Below are 21,542 nucleotides of genomic sequence, written 5' to 3'. Positions count from 1 at the left end.
GAAAGGAAAATTTGGGTAAATCACTTAACACCTTTTAGTCCATTTTTCATCCATACCAGTAGTCTCCAAAGGGAGACAAGAAGCACATACCCAAACTTCTGTTTCTATTAATTTTAATTTCATCTTTTAAAAATTTCTACACTTTATAGTTTTTATAATGTGAATAATACATGAGTGTGGTAGTGACATGTAGTTAATCCAAATGAGCCTGGTCCAAAGAGAAGTGAGAGATGTTCTTTTGTATATAGGAGTAGTTTTGCAGAAAGCAGGTCTTATTTATCTTCAAATATGTCATTTACTGTTCCTAAATTTGTGGCTTGCTTCTTTTAAAAAAAGGAACATAGGGATGCTTGAGGTGATTCAGTCCGTTGAGCTTCTGCTTTTGCCTTCGGTCATAGTCTAGGAGTCCTGATATTGAGCCCTGCATTGAGCTCCACACTCACTGGAGAGTCTGCTTCTCCTTTTGCCCCTCCCTGCTGCTCCTGCTTTCTCTCTCTTTTTCTCAAATAAATAAATAAAATCTTTTTTTTTTAAAAAGGACTATAAACTATAATTTTTTTCTAGTGAAGAGGTAATAAACCAGAATTTTTGAAATTTTTTAATCCAGCAAACCTCACTCATACCAGTTACATGATCATTCAGGCCTAATTTATCAGGAATTCACAGAGATCCAGATCATTATTACAAGCTATAAACCTGGGAACAGAGTGTGATCAAACCAATGAATTAAATAGCAAGCATCCAATGACAGCAAATCATAATGACAGACAGTGTGTCATAAAAGCAGTCTAATAAGAATTGTGAAAAATGCATATCAAGTCAGTTTGGGGGCAACTTGTGATTTTCCTGTAATTCTTCTTAAAAGGGCCAACTCTTGGAAGTTCGTTCAGAATATGAACTAAGGTGCTTATAAAGTCTCTCTTAGATCGTATGATTTGAAATTATCACAAGAAAGGGGGGGTAGACATAAGGAACAACAATCTGTTTTACATGTAATTTTATTTTCCCTTAACCTTATAGTGACAGAAAAGCAACTCCAACAATTTGTCAAACATAGACTAAGCACTGCACAAATAACCTCCATGTGATTCCCCAACATTTACTTCATTCCTAAGCAGACAAGATCTTAGGGAAGCATATGCCCACAATTTTTTTCTGATGGTATGTTTATATAATATTCATTCCCCCCAAAACATTTAGATCTTATGTTGATTGCCACAACTGCCAGAACGCACATAAATTGAACTTAAATTCTGCAATGTTTCAACAACTAGAATATAGAACACGAAATACTTATTTTCTTTGCTCCTGAGATATGGTTTATATTCCTAAAACTGTGTCCTTTTACAACCCAAACCTCAAACACGTTCTCTAAAAAGGAATAATATAGGCTGGGATGAAATTTTGTGACCTAAAGCTTGATATTCTAGAATCGTCATTATCTCTCCATGCTTAAAAATGTGCCTCTTTCATCTTTTTCACAGGGAGGAGGAAAAGTCTAAGGTTATTAGGATACTTCTATTTGCCTGATTATTTTTCCCTCTATATAGTCTTGTCCTGAAGGATTCCATTGGAACTTGATCCTGCTATAGCAAGTCATACCTGCTAAAGACAGTAAGTTATAAAGTGCTGTTTCCAGATTCATTGCTAAAATTCTAGAAGTTGAGTTAAAGACATCTTGAATCTTAGTGATCTGATCCTGGGTTTAAAGGATAGACATACTAAAATAATCTTTGCTGATCACTGTTTTTAATGGAAATTAAGATTTACTGAACACCTTTCAGAAACTTTTGAACACATGTGTAACTTTGTATTTATAACTCATATAGGAGATGTTAGTTGTTCCCATTTTACTGGAAATAAAACTGAATCTCAAAATTTAAGTAACTAGTCTAAAGCCATGGAGCTAGACAAGCACAGAGCACATAATCTTCATATTCTTTTTATTAATTTTACACTGTGCCATCCTTATCAAGTTGGTTCTAATAAATTAACAATTTCAGGAAAGCAGCTGTTTAGAATACTGTGGTGAACACACACAGTAGGGTCACAGCAGTGAATCACAATTTTGTGGAAACCCCTCCCCTCACACCTCTTCTTGACTGTGAAAACCGTGACTCATTTCTAACCAATAGAACACAGCAAAGGTGATGGGATGTCATTCTCATAATTATGTTATGTTACCCAGACCGGAGTGAGAGAGATTTATTCGCCAGCTTTGAAGAAGTAAGCTGTCATATCGCAAGGAGGTCATGTGGCAAGGAACTGTGGGTGCTTGTAGAGCCGAGAGAGATCACTGGCTGACAGCAAGAAAATGAATTCTGTGAAAATATTTTTTTTAATTTTTTACTTTTTAACATTTTATTTAAATTCAATTTGCCAACATACAGTATAACACCCAGTGCTCACCTCATCATGTGCCCTCCCTAGTGCCTGTCACCCAGTTACCCCATTCCCCCACCCACCTCCCCTTTTGAAGCTCTTTGTTTCCCAGAGTCAGGAGTCTCCCATGGTTTGTCTTCCTCTCTAATTTTTCCCCATTCAATTTCTCTCCTTTCTCTTATGCTCCCTTTCACTATTCTGTCAAAATCTTAAATGAGTTTGGAAGCAGATTTTTTCCTGGTCAAGCCTCCAGATGAGAATGCACTTGGATGACATCATCATGAAACCCTTAGCAGAGAATCTACCCATGATCAGACTGGCCATCTGGCCCATGAACACTGTGAGATAATAAATGAGTGCTGTGTTAAGTCACTAAATTTGCAGTAATTTGTTATGCAGCCATAGAAAAGTAATACAGATTCAACTCTCTTTATAATATATGGTTTTTTTAAAAGATCTATTTATTTTTAGAGAGAGAGAGGCAGAGAGAGCACAAGAGGCAGGAGCAGAGGGAGAAAGGAGAGAGAATCTCAAGCCGACTCTGTGACCAGTGTAGAGCCCAATGCCTGGCTTGAGCCCACAACCTTGAGGTCATGACCTGAGCTGAAACCACTGGTCGGATGCTCAACTGACTCCGCCACCCAGGCACCCCTACAATATATGGGTTTTAAGCACACAAGGGACAAGTTACTACATTAAACATCTATGTAGATTAAAGAGTGAAACTGCCTTTTCTATGGCAATACACTTCTGAACAGGGGGAAGGCAATCTGCTTAATGATATTCATCTGTGCCAATCTATAAGGAACATCCTTTCCACCCCCTCAAGGAATGCTGATGAAAGATGAGCTTTTAACAGTTTCTCTCTATGGCATGCAAGGGTTCCAAAAGCAACCAGCAACATATTGGCATTGCACGTTTCAACATGAAACCATAGGCTCTCATGTTTGACGGGAAGTCAGTATTTCTTGACTTCCAAAATGGTAAGGCAAGTCAGAGTTTAAAACAGTCCTCCTCCTCCTCTCTTCTTTTCCTTCACTTTCAAATGTGTAACAAACACTTTTTTGCTTCTAGGAGTGAAAGAAATCTTGATCCTCATGAATTCTTCCCTTTACCATACGATGCTGTGCAATTCTACACTGATATCAACAATTAAGTTCCAAGCCACAGTTTTGAGAAACTCTAGTGGCCATTATATGCTGAACAGCCACTGTGTACATGGAGCATTTCCTGTTTGCTTTGGTAAGGGTCAGAGGACATCTGAATGGTCAACTGGCAGAAACAGAAGTGCAATTACTCTATTTCGCTCCTTCTGCCACAAGAGTTTTAGAGTTGTTTTACTGCTTTAAGGATGTAATATATTAGTTTGACAGTAAAGATGAACAGGCAACAACAACAAAACCCAGTAATAACAAAGACTCATTCCCTGAAGCTACAAATTAGTTGTTCCTGTCTGTTTTGAAGACTTATAGGGCTGATGAATTCAGTATTTGGAAAACACTGAAATTCGCTCTCATTCTTAGCTATGATGAGGAAGCTGGGGCATGAACGAAAGCTCAGTTGTACAATCAGAGAACAGATTCTGAGCCTCCAATGGTGAACAAGGAAGTGACCTAAGTTCTGTGCTGGGCAATGGCTACAAACTTGGCTTCTCAATGAAGTCCCTAGGGAAACTGAAAAATGCTAATGTTTGGGGCTAGGATGTGGCTTCAGATTTCTTAAATGCTCCCAGATAATTCCAATATGCATCCACTGGTTTAGAGTTGGTAGAAAAAGGGAAGCTACCTGGGTAAGGAAGCTCCTCAGGAAGCCTGCAATTCAATTCAGCTTAATAAATTAAATTTTGTAATACACAATCAAAACATTTCTATTTTCTTTAGAGGTTAATGTTATTTGAAGATTCCCCTTTTCAACTTCCATGTTTCTTAGCTCTGACTACCAGGTGATCTCCTTCTTTGCAGGACTAGTTCTCAGGGTCTCCCTCTCCTTTCTCACTCCTGACAGTGTTCTGGGCAACTCCAACCACTTGTGTGTGTTTGAAAAAGACATTAAAGGAATTCATTTGTTTATTCATCTGAACAATATTTACAAATGCCTACTCTGTTCCATGTATTTTTACAGACAAAAGATTTCATTCTTGCCCTTAAAAACTGAGGATTGAATGGGAAGACAGATGGGGCTTTAAACCATTAGCATACTTTACCCTTGTCAAGATGGGTACAGAGTATAGGAAGACAGTCACGAAAGGACTTAAGTATGATCAGGTAAGGTGAAGAACACTTTGCAGGTGAAAACTGAGCTAATCCTTGAAGGGTAAATATTACTTTGCTGAGTGAGCAAAGGGGATAGCTGCTTGTGGTTAGGATACAAACCCTGTATAAAACTGTGGAGGTAGGAAAGAGAATTGTGACTACTGCACCAGACACAGTGAGTCCGTGGGAGTAGAGGAAGCATAAAAACAAAAGTAAAGTGTGGAAAAGGGCTATCATGCTACATGACCCCTGAATGACTGATTAGGTTCTTAGCAAGTGCCGCTCACTGTCTACGCGCCTTATAAATTTTTTATTTAAACTTCATGGCACACATATGCACTAGATACAATTATTCTTATGTACAAATGAGAGAACTGAGGCCTAGAGAGGTCAAGAGTGTTGTTTCATATTTTAAGCAGCAGTGCTAGTTCACATTTGGTCAGACTCCAGAAGCTAAGCATCATCTGCTCCACCACACTGTCCTTTAAAAAAAGATTCTCTTTATTTATTTGAGAGAAAAGAGAGACAGAGAGAATGTGTGTGTGTGTGTGTGTGTGTGTGTGTGCAGAGTGAGGGGAGAGGCAAAGAGAGAGGGAGAAGCAGTCTACCCGCTGAGCAGGAAGCCCTGTGTAGGGCTCAATCCCAGGACCCTGAGATCCTGACCTGAGACAAAGGCAGATGTTTAACTGACTGAACCATCCAGGTACTTCTATTTTCTCCCCTTTAAGGAGAAAGTGAGACAGCTAAGCAGGTGCCAAATTTATAACTGTAATAATGGCCTCCAACGGGAACTCTTTGCTATATTTTATCATCTATTTCTTCTTTGGAATTATTCAATTAATTCTCTCCTCCCATAATTCCTTGTCACATTGGTCTTGGGTGTGACCTATGCATTAGGATTTGTAAAAGCTCCCCCCTATAATTGTTTTAAATATTTTTTAAATTTATTTTAGGGTAGGGGGGAGGGGCAGAAGAAGGAGCTAGAGTCCTAATCAGACTCAGTGCTGAACACAGAGCATGATGCGAGACTCGATTCCACGACCCTGAGATCATAACCTGAGCCAAAACCAAGAGTCAGATGGTCAACCAACCGTACATTCAGGTGCCCCCCCCCACCGCCCCACATAATTCTAATGTGTACCCAAAGGCTGAGAATGAATGGAGAGGAGATGCAAAGCATGGGTAAGGAAGCTCCTTAGGGAGCTTGCAATTCAATTCTGTGACCATCTGCTCTTAGAATCCCTGATTCTGCTAGATCTCCTTGGATGCCTCTACCTTCTGCTAGGGGAAGGCATCTCATTTAGTGCCAAGAACCTCTCTATGTGAAAGCAATGGCGTTTGTTGTAAGCATTAACAGAGCATCAAGGGGAAAATTCTGAGGTTGGAATCTCTGAAAAATATAATGCTTTTTAAATACCTTCCTGTGTTGTCAAGGTGTGGTCCTTGTGATCACAAGTAAAAAATTACTACCATAATGCCAAATAATGAAATTCTTTATTTTTTTCTTGTTCAGCTTTTATAGCAATCCATATCATCGGGATATTTCCTGGACCATGTGCTCAACCCAAAGATTAACCTTTGTGGAGAAAGACATTTAAAAGCAATACATATTTAATTCTAAAACTTAAAACCTTCTTCTGAGTAAGAAGAGATTAGAAGGAAAATTGAAAAAATAGTTGATATCCATCTGATATATGAGAGAATCTGGCTTTGAGTCAGAGAGATGCAAGGGGAAAAAAGAAGAGAAAAGGAGAAGAGAAGGGAAAAGGGAAGGAGAAAGAAAAGGAAGCTGACTGACTCAGAAAAAAGATGGAGAGGGGCACCTGGGTGGCTCAGCTGGTTAGGTGTCCAACTCTCAGTTTCAGCTCAGGTCATGATCTCAGGGTGGTGAGATCGAGCCCTCTCTCTTAGCTCCCTCCCTCCACCCCACTGGCCCTGGCACTGACTGTTGAATCTACTTGACATTCTCTCTCCCTCTCCTTCCACCCCTCCTCCCCCACCCTCACACACAAATGCACAAACTGTCTCTCTAAAATAAAATTTTAAAAGAAAAAAAGAAAAAAAAAAAGAAGAAATTAAAAAAAAAAAAAAAACACTTGGAGACTACTTCTTCACAGCCATATGAGATAAGTGACAAAGAACAGGCCTTGCTATTAATGAAAATAAGCTGCCAAAGTCCAGGACCATGCGGAAAATAACAAAGCATTTAATTATACAGTGACAGTTGCAGCGCTGGGGATTTCCCGGAGATTAATGGAGCAGCTGGGAAGAGTCGATGGCCCTGGGGACAGCCGAAATGATCCCAGTGAATGAATAATACCCAGGAAAAGCCTCTTGTTAACTTCGCTATTAAGCAGAAAATGGTGGAGGACCTGGGTGCCTGGTTTGTTTTCTCCTTTTTCTTCCTATTTAAAAAAACTTAACACAGGGGATAGCTTGGTTTCAATTAAGATTCCTACAGAGATAATTAGACTGTCTAATTTATCTCTCACCAAGTCTCTTAACCATGGATAAAACTTTCACTACACTGGGAGTTAGGATCAAGGTAATTGTTGAAAAGATGGGAAGGGCAGAAGAATAGATGTTATAAAAATTGAGCTTCTAAGAGGTGATAGAACAGGTGTTCAGATCAAGAATTAGGATGAGACCATGATGAACCCCAAGTAAAAGATACTATTCTTTTTGGAGAATAAGGCTTACAGTGTAAAGGAGAGTAAATGCAATATTCAGCACAACCATATGCTAAATATTAACATACTAATACAAAATTTAAATTTGACTTGACTGGCAGCCAGAAAGTTCCTTAGGTCTGGGGTCTTAGCACCATTACTAATTGGCCCATATGTCAGCGACCAGCTATACCACTGTTAACTCTTAAGTCTGACAATGTCTGATACTAACGTGAATTAAAGCCAAATATATTTATTGCTGCGTCTTGGTCATTTAGCTATTTTTAATAGCAAAACTCAATACTCTGAGACCTTTTCAATTGTCCTAGGAGAACTACAATGAAGTAAGCATTTATTATTCTTTTGTAGGATTATATCTTGCTTTCCTTTGCATTATCAGGAAATAAACAAATACCGAAGACACAAGGACCTAGAAAATTTCTTCCCATTATAGTAAATAAGAATAGATGATGCCAAACTGGGTCACAGAGTTCCAGAACTAGAATGGGTTCTTAAACAGGCAGTAGTTTTATTTTAAGGATGAGGAATAGATATCCAGAGACATGGATTATTTGCTTGCCCAAGGTCACAAGGCTAACCGTGGCAAAGTCAAGACCATAACTTCTGTCCCCACCCCCACCCAATCCAAAGTTCATATACTTCTACCAGCATTTTCTTTTTCTCACACGGTCAGCTTCTCCTTGGTGAAGAGATGTTTATCTTTCATTCTCTAATAGAATAAGCTTTTGACAAAGGACAAGAGAGCACACTCTGCTCAAAGATCCAAGCTTGAGTAAGCACTGTCAGTTGGAAAAGGTCACAATGTTTCTCTGATATAATAAGGAAGTTACACAAACACATGTACAAAGATTTCTAATCTACTGACATTCTTCTTTGATCATCATGCATGAAGAAATGTCCAGAAAGGAGACAGTATGAAGTATATCAATGAAAAGGGAGTAGTCTTGGGATCAGTTCTTGCTCTAACACTAATGCCTACACTAATTTATCTTCTCTACACTTTGGCTTTACCAAACAATGGGAATACATTTTACATATTTAGTGTGAAGATAAAAAATGAGTTAATTGTATGTAGCATATAATAGATACAATATAATGTGTGTTTATACCAAGAGCATATTAAAATTGTATGTAGCATGTAATGTGTACTTAATAGTAAGATTTTTATCTGTTCTTTCTTAACAGAGCCTTTCCAGCCAAAATGATAATTATTAGAGAGAAATAAATGTTCTAGAGAAGGAGGAACCTATTATTCCTTCCACAGTTTTCTACTCACCACAGGCAGGAGTTAAAAGAATACCCCAGACAACATGTCCTCTCAGGAGAGAGAAAGAGAGAGAGAGAGAGAGAAGGAGAGAGAGAGAGAGCAAGCGCACTCTTGGTCTCTTGACATCAGTGATCAAAAGAAGCCAAGGTTTCCCATATTGTCCCTCTTCCCAGTAAGTCAAGTAGAACTTTCTGTGATGATGGAAATGTTCTCTATTTACACTGTCCTTCCCAGATTCTTTTTCTTTTTCTTTTTTTGTTCTACCCAGATTATTGAAATAGCTGCCTAACTCTTTCTTTGTCCCACCCTTGTTTCAAATCTCTCTGCCCTAAATACACACCCTATTGTATTCTTAGTATAGAAATCAGAACAGTATAATTAAAATGCAAACCATATCGTATCACTGCTCTGCTTAAAATATTTCAGTGGCTTTTCATCTCATTCCAGTAAGAGTCAAAGTTGTTACACTGACCAATAAGCACCTATATGGTTTCACCATCTTCTAGAATCTCTCTGACCTCTTTCCCTTCCTCCATTCCACTCCTCTCCTCTCCAACTAAATTGGCCTCCCTCTTCAGTGTCCTTGCATACATAGAACCTTTGCACTTACTGTTCCATTTGCCTGGAATGCTTTTTATTCAGATAGCCAACCACAAGACTCACTCCCTCACTTTCTTCAGATCTTTGCTTAAATGACATCTTTTCATTGAAATCTTCCCTGATCACTCTTTAAAATTGCAACCCTCAACACTGTTTCTACTCCCATTTTTAATTTTTTTTCCATTACAGCTATGATCATTTGACATAATTTGCATTATTTTTTTCTTATTTTATCTCTTCCCCTTTAGAATGTAAATTCCATTATTTTTAAGTAATTGTTCCTTGTTATATTCCCAGAGTTTGGACTGTGTCTAGCATACAGTAGGTATTAAATAAACATTGGTTGCATAAATGTTCTCTAGCTAAAATATGAGGAAGAAGGAGCTTCTGGGAGAATTTACATGACCTTCACCAAAGTGAGGGCTAAGAAGTGGAGAGCTTGGTGAACCTCATCATCAAAAGTTCATGGAAAAGGCAGAAAGCCATAGCCTTCTAGTTATCACCAATTTCAGTAAGGATACAAACCAGGGAGCTTGACATTAACAACTCTCTATAATTTCTTAGACTGTGAACATCCCCAAATATATTATTTTCATAACAATCTATTTTTTTTAATGCTTTGTGTTTTTTTAAGTTTATTTATTCATAAGATACACACAGAGAGAGAGAGGCAGAGACACAGGTAGAGGGAGAAGCAGGCTCCCTAAGGGAGCCCGATGTGGGACTCCATCAGGAGACTCCACGATCACACCCTGAGCTGAAGGCAGACGCTTAACCACTGAGCCACACAGGCATCCAATCTATTTATTTCTTAGCATTAACTTAAAATGTTAATTTTCTTAGTAACAGGAAGACAGGGAAGAATTGAGGTTACACTATATAGAGTCCAGGCTAAGGATACGATTAGAGGGGTTTGAAGAACTGTAAGAATTAAAGCAGATAGTGATAGTTTAAATAAAACCGTAAACACCATTAGGTCCATAGTGCCTGTGACAAGTGATACAGGATAACATGGGAAGCCAGCTGGGGTCTACAGTGGGTCCTCAGGATTTAAACAGAGAGAAGGCCTTTGGGATGCTGAAACACCTGAAAGCAAATGTCATTGGCAATGGGTGCCCATCATTTTAGAGAGATCCAAAGGTGGTAAGATGTTTCTTGGTTTGTAAATTAACACACTTATAATACTAGAACCAAAGGAAGTTTTTGATATTTGGAACATCTGGGTTAAGTACCTGAAAACATAAGGATAGATAAAAACAAGAAGAAAGACCCTTGGTTTAAGAGTTTAATAACGGACAGCTAAAGATAGAAAACACAAAAGAGAAGACAAAGTCATCCAGAGCAAGTAGATTCAGTTTCTGTGACTGCACAGCAAACTGCATAACAAATTTAGAGGCTCAAAACACCCTTGATTATCTCTTAAGTTCCTTGGGTCAGGAAATTCACCAGATTGCAGAGTCAGTTGGGATTGTGGTCTCATCAGAGGCTTGATTTGGGCAAGATGCACTTCCAGGCCTCTTCAGGTTGCTGGTAGAATTTCAATTCATGGCAGTTGTAAGACCCATGCTCATTTTCTTTGCTGGCTGTCAGCTCCTAGAGATTACCCATAACTTTTTGCCGTGCAGCCCTTTCACAACATGGTGTCTTATTCCTTCAGAGCCAGAACCGGGGTCTCTCACTTCAGTTGGCTGAGATGGAGTCATACATGATGTAACTTAATCATAGAAGTGACATCCCATTCTTGCCATTTTCTATAGGTTAGCAACAAGTTACAGTTTATGCCCAAACTCCAGGGAAGGGGATGTAACTCATTAGAGACGCTCTCCAGGTATGTCTGTCATACCCACACAAGCATCATCATAGAGCTCCAGATGACTATGTTTGAGTCACAGGCTGCCACTGCCATATATGATAGTGTGGATCTATGTGTAGACTAAGAAATGATGGACGGATTCTGGATGGGGAACTGAGCATTCTAAACAGGAAGTGTCCCTCACCCTCACCACCATCACACAAAAGAAACAGTAGCTTCTGTTCATTATACCTTCCGGAAATTTCTCAAATCTGTCCATGTTCTCTATAAAGCTCACCAGGTGTCAAGGTCTTTGCCATTCCTTGCTGGGACTGCTAGATCAGCTTCCTAACTGGTCTCCCTGAACCTCTGCCTCTGCCTTATCCCTCTTTATGATCTATTCTTCACACAGAAGCCAGAGTGATTTTTCTAAAACATAAATATGATAGCATAGCTCCCCAATAAAAGCGCTTTACTAGCTGTCCCTCTCATTTTAGTTACAAACTTCTTAATATAGTCTGGTTTCTGCTTCACCTCTTTAGCTCCCCCTGAGCTCCATGATCCATTCCAATTGGCGATGCTTGTTGTTTTTTCAAAAGCTCCATGTTTTTTCTTGCCTCCACTCTTGCTCTGCTATTTCTTCTGCCTGAAACATATCCCTATACCCCTCCTGCCTCCTCTCTCCCCAAACAACCCAGACTTGCTAACTTGTATTCATCTTTAGCTCTGTGATCTCTGATTCCCCAAGCCTAAATTAAGTGCTGCTTCTGTGTATCCCCACAGAACCATGTACCTCCCCTTTCCTGGCACTAGTTGCTTTATCAGGATCTACCTGGTTTATTAGCTGCTAAATCCCTGAAACTAACAGTGATTCAACCTAGGGCTGCTGAGTAGCTGTTGAATGAATAAATGACAAGTTTTATGATTAGCAGCTATCTTGCTACTGTCCCAAATGTCTTACATTTATTTTCTAGTGTTGAAAAGTATAGAGAGATAACTAAATATCACATATGCAAGGACTTCTTGTGTGGAGATAATTTTAGACTTAAAAGAGTTGTAAAAATAGTAGAGTTCCCTATTCCTTTCACCCACATTCATGAAATGTTAACATCTTACATAACCATAGCACAATGACCACAACTAAGAAATTAACATTGGTACAGTACCATTAACTAAACTACAGCTCTTATTTGGTTTTACTAGTTTTTTCAGTAATGTCCCTTTTTTTTTTCTCCCCTTCAGGATACAATGCAGGATCTCATGCTGAACATAGGATGGCCACATCTCCTTATTCTCTTCCAATCTGTGACAGATCCTCAGTCTTTCTTTGTCTTTCTTGACCTTGACATTTATAAAGAGTACTGGCCAGCTATTTATATAGAATGTCCTTCAATTTGGGCTTGTCTGATGTTAATCTGTGATCAGATATGAGATTATTGGAGTTACTGGAAAGAATGCCACCAAGATGATGTGTCCTTCTCAGGGCATCGTATCACTATGGCATTATGCCCTCTTCCTAGTGATGCTAACCTCTAGGACTTGGTTAAGGTGGTATCTGCCAGGTTTCTTCACTGTACAGTTACTATTGTTCCCTTTATAATTTTTTTTTTGAAGATTTCTTTATTTACTAGAGAGAGAGTGTGTGCACATGGGCAGGGGGGAAGAGCAGAGTGAGAAACTCAAACAAGTCTGTGCTGAGTGCAGGTCCTGATACGGGACATGGTACAACAAGAATTGTATCCCACAACCCCTACATCATGACCTGTGCCGAAATCAAGAGCCAGATGCTCAACGTATGGAGGGATGCCCCTGTTCCCTGTGAAACATTCAGACTATGCAAATATCTTGTTTCTGCTTAAACTTTTACCCACTAAACCCACCCATGGTTGCCTGCAGTAATTATTACCATGGTGTTCAAATGTTCTATTTCCTTTGTTCATTCTTTAGTATTTAGAATTTCTTTATAAGGAAGGTTTGTCATTTCTTCCGCTTTTATTTCTTTAGTCACTTATTTGTTGCAAGACTATACTTCCAATCGCTTCTCGGCCTTTTGGCTAAGATCAAGTGAAGACTATACTTCCAGGGATCATTTCATAGTTTGTTTATATCAGTATGGATGCAAGAATATCCATGTTTTCCCCCGGGGTTATAATCAGTACTATTACTGGGTTTATGTTCATATTTTGTTCAAATGATTTCAGTTCTCACCCCTGGAAGCCCTTTCAGGTTAGTAGGCATGCCTCCATGCTCTGTTTTTCAGTTCTTCCTTACTTTCTGACACCACAAGATATCCAATGCTCATCTTTCATTTGTCTGCCCCAGCCCTGGAACCAACCACTTCTCCAGGGAATCCTGATTCCTTTTATTAGAGAATTATACTTGCCTGTCTGAACTCCACACCCATTCCCACACTTCCCGCACTGAAATCCTCTCTTCTGTTTCCCCTTAATATGACAGTTTTAGAAACCTATAAGGGTCCATGACATAATAACAGACATTTGAAAATACAAAATAATAGAAAGGGTGCTGAATTTAGAGCTGGAAGATATTCCTGATAATCTAGCATTTTAACTCTGAGTCTGGTTTGGATAGAAAATATATTGTAAGTAAGAGCAAGTATAAATATCATTGCGAAGGAAGAAACGCTGCCTAAAAACACTTGGCTATTATTTTCCCTGCATGCGTTCTCCTGTTCCTAAATTTCAATGGAAGGCAAAGGATTCAGGTTATTATTATACTACAAAAAGGAGTGAATCGGTGAAAAGAGCCTTGCTTCTTTTTAGTCTCTACTTTCCCACCCCTCCCCCAAAAGGATTTGAATCTGAGATTTTCCTTTGCCAGCAGGAAAAAAAGTAAGTACCTCAAGAACAATCAAAACAATGACTCACAAACTGTGCAAGGATTTAAGATTATTTCCCTGTTTTGAGAACTTTGGGGGGATTATGCTAAATAATATGCTGAAGGGTAAAAAAGAGTGTGCAGCTGTAGGACATCTATGCTTGCATGACACACATTCACAGGATCCAGGCTGGACTCTAAATAACAAACACTGACTTCCTTCAAAAGCACATTCCAGGCCTGCTATTAAGGGAGCAAAGGCAAAAGACATTTAAGTATGATCATAAATGATCATTTAGAAGTCACTGGAAACTGATCTTTTGAAGCACTCTTTCTCTACTGTCTCATATATTGTCTGCTGCTCCCCAGGTCTCAAAATATATATGTTCTCCCCTCAGAACCTATGCTTTTGAAAATAGCTTTTATTAGGTGGAATGTTTTTAATTAAGAAAAAAAAAAAAAAGAAGCCTGATCTCTTGAAAAAGGTTGCTGTTCAGTGAAATCTGTACTAGGAATGTTTCGCTCTTTTACTAGCATTCCATTATCTCAGATTCATGCACTATATATACAGTCTTGGTGTTGTTTAAAAGCCTGGAGCCCATCTCTTCCAGGAATGCTTAACACGATGTCCAGTTTACAGCTGCCAAGAAAGGAGTGCTATTTTGCTGTATTGGTTAAAAGCAATTCTGTTGACCATAGCAGGACCTCTTGCTGTGTCCATACTTCACCCTCTGGTTGCTGCACGATACTGGGTTGATTGTCTGACCACTGAGAACTTGATGAAATCCATAAAGAAAACCCTACTGGTGGTTGTCAGGTTCTCCAGGTATAATTTCCACAACTATCTCAATATCCACCAGTTAAGCAAGATCAATTTCCAGGTTGTTAGATGGCACAGAGTAACTTACATCAAGGATTCACCCTCAACATGTATCAGAAATTGAGAGTTTTTTTTTGTTGTGTTTCTTAAGGATCTTTATATATTGTCTTCCAATATATTGTCTTCCAATATACAAAGGTTTAACGCATTCCCCAGAAAGTTAGAGCGTATCAAATTAATGCTTGCAAAGTGACTTGGGTAAAGTCCTCCTGAACATCATTATAGTTGTGGCTAATGGACAAGTAGGGAAAGATTCTAATGAGTCACCCAGAGATGGTGGCAGAATGGCAGAGATTCCCTCACTGCCTTCAAGAGGGTTGCTATGGGTGAGGTCCAACATGGGCTAAGGATTAGCCTAACCCAATACAGATGGAATGAGGTACAAACTTTTTGAGACCCCTTACCTGTCTTTCCCATGTTATGTACAAAGGCCACTGTCCCAAATGCAAAAGGTACCTAATTAGGAAGTAAAGAGTTGGATCATCAGAGACGGGTCATTATTAATCTCCAATCTTTCCTGCCTACTCATCTTCTTCCTGCTAAGTAGGTGGCCTTCACTCTGCTCTGGGAATAATTGTGTATCCTGGTTCTGAAACCACTCATGGAAAATCTCCATTTACTTTCTTAATGCACAACAAGTTTGGCTGTTTTTTTTTTTTTAACTGTTGGTTTAGTTAATTGCCCAAATCCATCAGCATTTATTTGTCTCAAATTGAACTGAGGTCAAAAGAAAATCAGTTCACGAAGGTGGGAGGAAATCAGAGTTGGCTGCCATATGGCACCAAACTGAGGCAAGCAGATACCTAGAAGTTGCATCACTGATGATAAATACACTATTAACATGCCATCCTCCTCCCCAGAAGGCTTGCAGCTTCAGTTACCATCCTATGTTCCCATCACCAAATCACATTTAAATTGGATTTATGAACAACTTAAGATGGAGAGCCACTCAATCAGATGGTTTTGTGTTTTATGTATCTTGAGATATTTAAAATAAGCTGGACAGACAAGCATGTGAAAAGGACATAGCTGTCTACCCAGAATGCTCACTGGACTGCATGCATGCTTCACCCACAGCAACACTCTCAAAGCTGTGTGACCTTTGACTACCTGAGGAATATGAGCCAATGACATCTCTTCTCCCTTCATGACATTTAAAATCTGGGAAAGAAATGGCTATTCCTCCACAAATTATGTCAGTAAGCCCTCTGCAGTCAACAATTTGTTGAACAGGATCCATCCTGAGTCAAGTTAGAAAGCAGCCCAGTCCTAGAGATACGTGGGATGTGCACACCATCCATGTGAAATGGTGTGGATGCAGAGGTTTTGTTTGTTGATGGAAAAAAGGAAAACATTTTGTTCTACCCAGGCACAGCTTTTCTGACTGAAGAGTTGATCCTGGATGAAGATAATTAACATCAGCTTGCTACAAGGTTGGCAGAGATATGCTGGAAAATGACCCCTTGTCTTAGCCGATCTTTTCCCTTGAGGAAGTATTTCTCAAACAGATGCAACCCCCAGCTCAGGCTTCATCTGAGTGACTGTGCTTGAGTTTTAAGCCCTCGTGCAAAGGTCAGTCAGGTCTCCTCTACTTCCAAGACTGTGGACCTCGCACCCAAAATATGCCGAGTCAACTCAAGCAAACACACAAGTGAAGAGGAAGCTTTTGGTGAGTGGTGAATAGTTAGTTTACACTGAAAACAAAATCCATGCCACCTCTCTCGGATGATAAATTGTTTTTTAAAGACCTGCAGAAGAGGTGATTCCCCAGTTGCAGGCAGTAGTTCATTCAAAGAAAGGGGTTTTTTACCCCTATTGTGTTGTACTGGAGAGGAATAGCTATTCTTCAGCATTCATGGCACAGTTTATATTTAACAAATACTGTGTGATCCTTCTTAATTGCTGACACTGAAACAGAAGAGTCCTAGGTGAGAGCAAGAAGAGAGGTGAAAGCAAGGTCAGGAACAAGGGAGAAAGTTGCTAATCACAAAGTAAGGTCGAGGGGTTCCATCTCATGTATAATAACAATTGCTAACACTGACTGAGCTTTCAGTAGTTGTCAGGCACTGTTCTAAGTATGCTCATAGATTATTCCACTTAATACTTACAATGACACCTGGGGCAGTCTTTCATTCTACAAATATTTATTGAGCAACTACATACAACGTGTCAAACACTAGTCTGGGTGCTGGGGCTGTTGCACGTGTCATAACACAAAAATGCCTGTATTCTGTAGCTTTCATTGCAGGGAAGCCAAGAAGCAGTGCAGCCAGGATCCGAATTCAAGAAGTCTGGCTACTGAGCTATAAAATTATTATAGTTATTAGCAAGGTATCATAAAATGCAGCCTCTTTTGGAGCCAATGGGAATCTCATAAATCACCAATAGTTAAAAGTGAAACAATTGGGAGATATTTGCATTCTCTGATACTATTGGATTGGCGAAATTGAACTACTCTCAACTAGGACAGTCTAAGCAGGCAAGGCCTAGAACTGAAGAGAGCTAGCATTTGCAGTCAGTGCTCCTGGGTTCCAGTTCTGAACCACCATTCACTACATCTATGCTGTGGGCAAGTTGCTAAACCTCTTGGAACCTCCATTTACTCATCAGTAAGACAGAGATCATAACAAGACCTAAATGGTGGTGCTATGATGAGCCATTAGGTGAGGTATTATAAGTAAAGTATTTTGTAAAATGCCTGGTGTTCTGTGAAGGAAGATATTTTTATTATTCACTGTTTAGGGGCCCTCAATGCTAGACAACAGAATGTTCTCATGAAGCTAACTTAAGTCATCTTAGGAATGTGAGCCCTGCACCTTATAAATTCCTGACTATACAGACCAGGGCACACTACACCCATCTGTCTTCAGCATGTGTGCTCATGGGGGTGGGCAGTGCACAGAGAGTGGACAGGCTGCTCTGCCTGACCCAGGGCACTATTTAGCCTGACTCAGAGGCTGAGCAACCTGTATTGGGGAGACTGGTTTTCATCCTGTGCCACCAGCTTTGCTTCCTTTAGGTGTCTGCCCTAAAAAAGCCCAGGTTATCTAGGGCCCATAGAAAACCAAGATTCCTAAAGATCATAAACTGCTTTGTCTATGAGGATATCACTTGGCCTGGATCCCCATATTCAATGCTTCAGTTCTCTTTAGTGGTGGACTAAACTTTCCCTTTTATCTCTCTTACGGTCTTCTCCCTTGGTGAGGATGCATCCATTGAGATATGCGCATGGTTTGAACAACTATGGGTATAGCCTCCTCTCCTATGTGTACCATTCTCTAAGGCAGCCCCTTCTTTTCCAAGAGGGGTGCAGGACTCCAGTCCACCCAGAACATGCCTCACTCAAATGATCACTCATTGTGATGCCCTGTACTTGGAAACTAACTAGCTATGATTCTTTAGCATTTTGGTCATCTCCACTCAGTTGGTCTCCATGAAGTCTTATTAGGACTCCATTCCTGAGTTTTCACAGACTATTTTGAACTTTGGGGCAAGGGGGCAAATGTAGACACAGACTCAGAGAATTTATTTTGGATAGAAAATATTGATTCTCAGCAGTTTCACACTGTATGCAGCCAAATTTTCTAGGAGCCTCAATTTTCATGCACAAGAATCCAAATTATCACACATTTACTACTCAACAACACAAACTTATCATCTTATACTTTTGTAGGCCCCTGACAGTTATCAGGGCCCCTCTGGAGGCTAGGAGAGAATCCATTTCCCTGCCTCCTCCAGCCCCCAGAGTTTATCCATATTTTTTGGCCAATGGTCCCCTTTCTCTGTCCTCAAAGCCAGCACCTCATTACACCTCTGTGACCATTCCTTCTTAGTCACATCTTCCCTTTGCCTCCCTGCAGCACATCTCTGACCTCAGCCTAGAAAGGTTCTTCAATTTTTAGGAATCATGGGATTAGGCTGGGCAATCTAGAAGAATCTCCTCATGTCAAGGTTCATAACTTCAATCATATCTGTAAAGTCCCCTTTGCCATGTAAGAAAATATACTGACAGGTTCTTGAGATTGGGGCATGGATATCTTTGGGGAGTCATTACTCTGCCCATTGCAATGCTCTCACAGCCCCCAATGGGAGTTCCACATGCAAATATATTCACTACATTCTAAGGTTCTCAATATTTACAGTCTATTATATCTATTCATAGTCCCAAAGCTCACATTAATCTCACCAGCTCCAAAGTCCCAAATCTCATTAACTACCTCATATAAACCAGCTATGGGTGAGGCTCTGGGTGGCAACAGGAGGTAATCTTTTTCCAATGCAAATATTTTAAAATAACACAGTTGTTACTGTTTCTATAGTTAACACATTTTATCAAATGCTTCCATTTGGTGATGGCATTCAAAAAGACCATGAGTGGGTATTTTGTTTCCTTTTGTTTATTCCAAAAGACTATGAGTGGGTATCTTGTTTTGTTTTGTTTCTGTATGTCCCCATATGTCTACTGCATTCCACTTTAATCTTTCCATTCTGTCTGCAGCTCTAAAAAGCTACATATGAAACTAAATGAAGACGAAATATTAAGCCCATTAGAATCTCAGAATTTTCCATATATTTCAAACTTAGGAAACACTACTACTCATAGAGGGTTTAGGTTTTTGACTTTTTGGAGTAATACTCTTAGTCAACACACACACATGCACACACACACACACAGACATTCATCAAGTAACAGTGGAGATTAGAAAATTACCTAACTTAATTGAATGGCTAGTCCAGTATCTTTTAAAATTCAGTTTCGTTTCCACCTTTATTGATATATCTTCATAGAAAAATACTCCAAGATTAAAATAAACCTGATATTTCTTGGAAATTGCTTTCTTTATGTTTGCATTTGTTTACCAATAAAACAAAACCCTTTCACTGTCATAAAATTATAGTAAATTTGGAGTCATTCAAACCAGGACATGTTAGAAATAAACATATCAATAGTGCGAATTGTGTCAGAACTTAATACGAGGTGCAGAGGACTTAAAATAAGCTTGACTAAGCAAAGGAATTTGGGAGACTCTGATGACTATTCTATAGGGGATCAAATAATATAGAAGTGTTTAATTACTAACTATGGCAATGCAATATTGCATAAATAAAAGATAATCTTTAAAATCTTGTTTCGTGATACTTTAAGTAAAATGCACTTACAGAAGCTACATTTTCTCATGATGGTTGGTTTGAGAATTTCATAATTTGCACTGAAAAAAACCTCCTTTTTACTGAATCTGAAACAGTGACCTGAAAAACTATATGCAAAGTTTCCACCTTGACATCACAACTGTTTATGCCAATTATTCATCCAAAATAGCACCACTATAATGTAATTTGAATTATGATATAAAATGAATTATCAATTATCGGATTAAAAATAATTGGCAACAATAAATGATGGTAGTCCCTTGCAGTTATAAGCAGCATCATACTTTAACAAATTTATTGACCTATAAGTCTCCAGCAATAATTAATCACAAATTATTCATAGCAGATAAAGGATCTTGAGTTATCTGATGGGATCCAAACCTGCCCAATCTGCCCTCATAAAATGTTTGAAGCCTTTTGGCATTTTGCCCTGTGTAGGAGCCTGATTCTTTCAGCTATTTGGTTCACAAGAACATCTTGTATTTCAGTGAAGAAAAACAACACTCTCCTATTGTGACAAATAATGGAGGAAATCTCTGCAATCCAATATTTCTAACACACATCATTTTAAAATTTTGACTTGACTATATATTTTCCTTAATGTTGACATGCTAGGACTTTCATGTTTTTAAAAAGCTTCTGAGTTTTGCTTTTGGGGCTCTTCCAGGTCAATTTATTAGTGTATCCTCCCTTCCCACTGAGGATATTTAACACACTTCACATTTTTCACATATGCAATGTTAGGCTCTTCTGTCTTTATAATTTCCATCTTCTTCCTAGCACCTCCTTCACATACTGCTGGGTCTCAAAAGCCAAATGAGAGGTTTTAGCATGAAATCATAGGCAGAATTTGGAATAGAAATATTATTTTTAAAACTGAGCCGAATAAAAATGTAATATAAGGCAATAAGATCTCTTAGTAATCACCGTCTTCTCTGTTCTGGTTCCTCATTTTCCTTAGTAATGGATCAAGTAAATAAAGTAGTTTTCATAGATACCAAATTATCTAAATGAGTGCTTCTAAGTACTGAGGAAGAGAAGGGGGGCAGGAGAGGGAAAGAAAACACTCATGGAGTATTTCTAGTATTGTGGTTGACATTTTGTTAGAAAACTTCACAAGTATCATAGATAAAGGACAGACAGTGAAGGCAAAATGCCTGGGTTTGAATTCCAGCTTTGCCAGAATCCAGTCACTACCTGTGTGGCCTGGCACAAATTACTTACTCTTTGGGACCTCAAGCTACCCATCTGTAAAGAAGGGATAGTAATAGGGCCAAATCTATAGAGCAGTTGAGGTAATTATTTGGGGTCATATGTGTTGTGCCCTATAATAGTGCTTGGCTTATAATTGATGCTGTAAGCATTAGCTAGTTATTATTATTGCTGACTATCATTAGATCTCATTCGGTTTGGGTGCACCAGAGCCCACATATAAGATGATTATTATCATTTGTATTTTACTGAAGAGGAAAATGGGCTCCCCAAAGGTAAGTAAGCTAATCACACACACAGTTCCCAAATGATCTGTTGGGCTCCAAGACTGTGCTTCTGCCACTGAAGGGAATGAGGACTGCTGAACTAGCTCTGGGCATATTTTAGAGGACTTTTCCTGGAACTGAACCAGCATGATGGTGAAAGCTCTTCTCTCCTGACTACCATTCAGTTCCTATCTCTTTCTTTCACTTTGTTG

The 21,542-nt window shown here is 39.1% G+C and overlaps 1 protein-coding gene across 5 annotated transcripts in view; it reads right to left on the bottom strand.

Annotated features, from left to right (window-relative positions):
• Positions 1–21,542, bottom strand: part of RERG (RAS like estrogen regulated growth inhibitor) — a 113,804-nt gene that overhangs the window by 73,396 nt on the left and 18,866 nt on the right. For 2 of the 5 annotated variants that reach the window (XM_077870950.1, XM_077870955.1), the window contains one exon: positions 15,106–15,157. The exons of the other annotated variants lie outside the window; for them this stretch is intronic. In XM_077870950.1, coding sequence (XP_077727076.1) covers positions 15,106–15,157 — 52 coding nt within the window. The remainder of the gene's footprint in view (positions 1–15,105; positions 15,158–21,542) is intronic. 5 annotated transcript variants of the gene reach the window in all.

The sequence above is a fragment of the Canis aureus genome, chromosome 25 (assembly GCF_053574225.1).
Source record: "Canis aureus isolate CA01 chromosome 25, VMU_Caureus_v.1.0, whole genome shotgun sequence".
In the NCBI taxonomy this organism is placed as follows: domain Eukaryota; kingdom Metazoa; phylum Chordata; class Mammalia; order Carnivora; family Canidae; genus Canis; species Canis aureus.
This window is presented reverse-complemented; position numbering and strand designations above follow the sequence as displayed.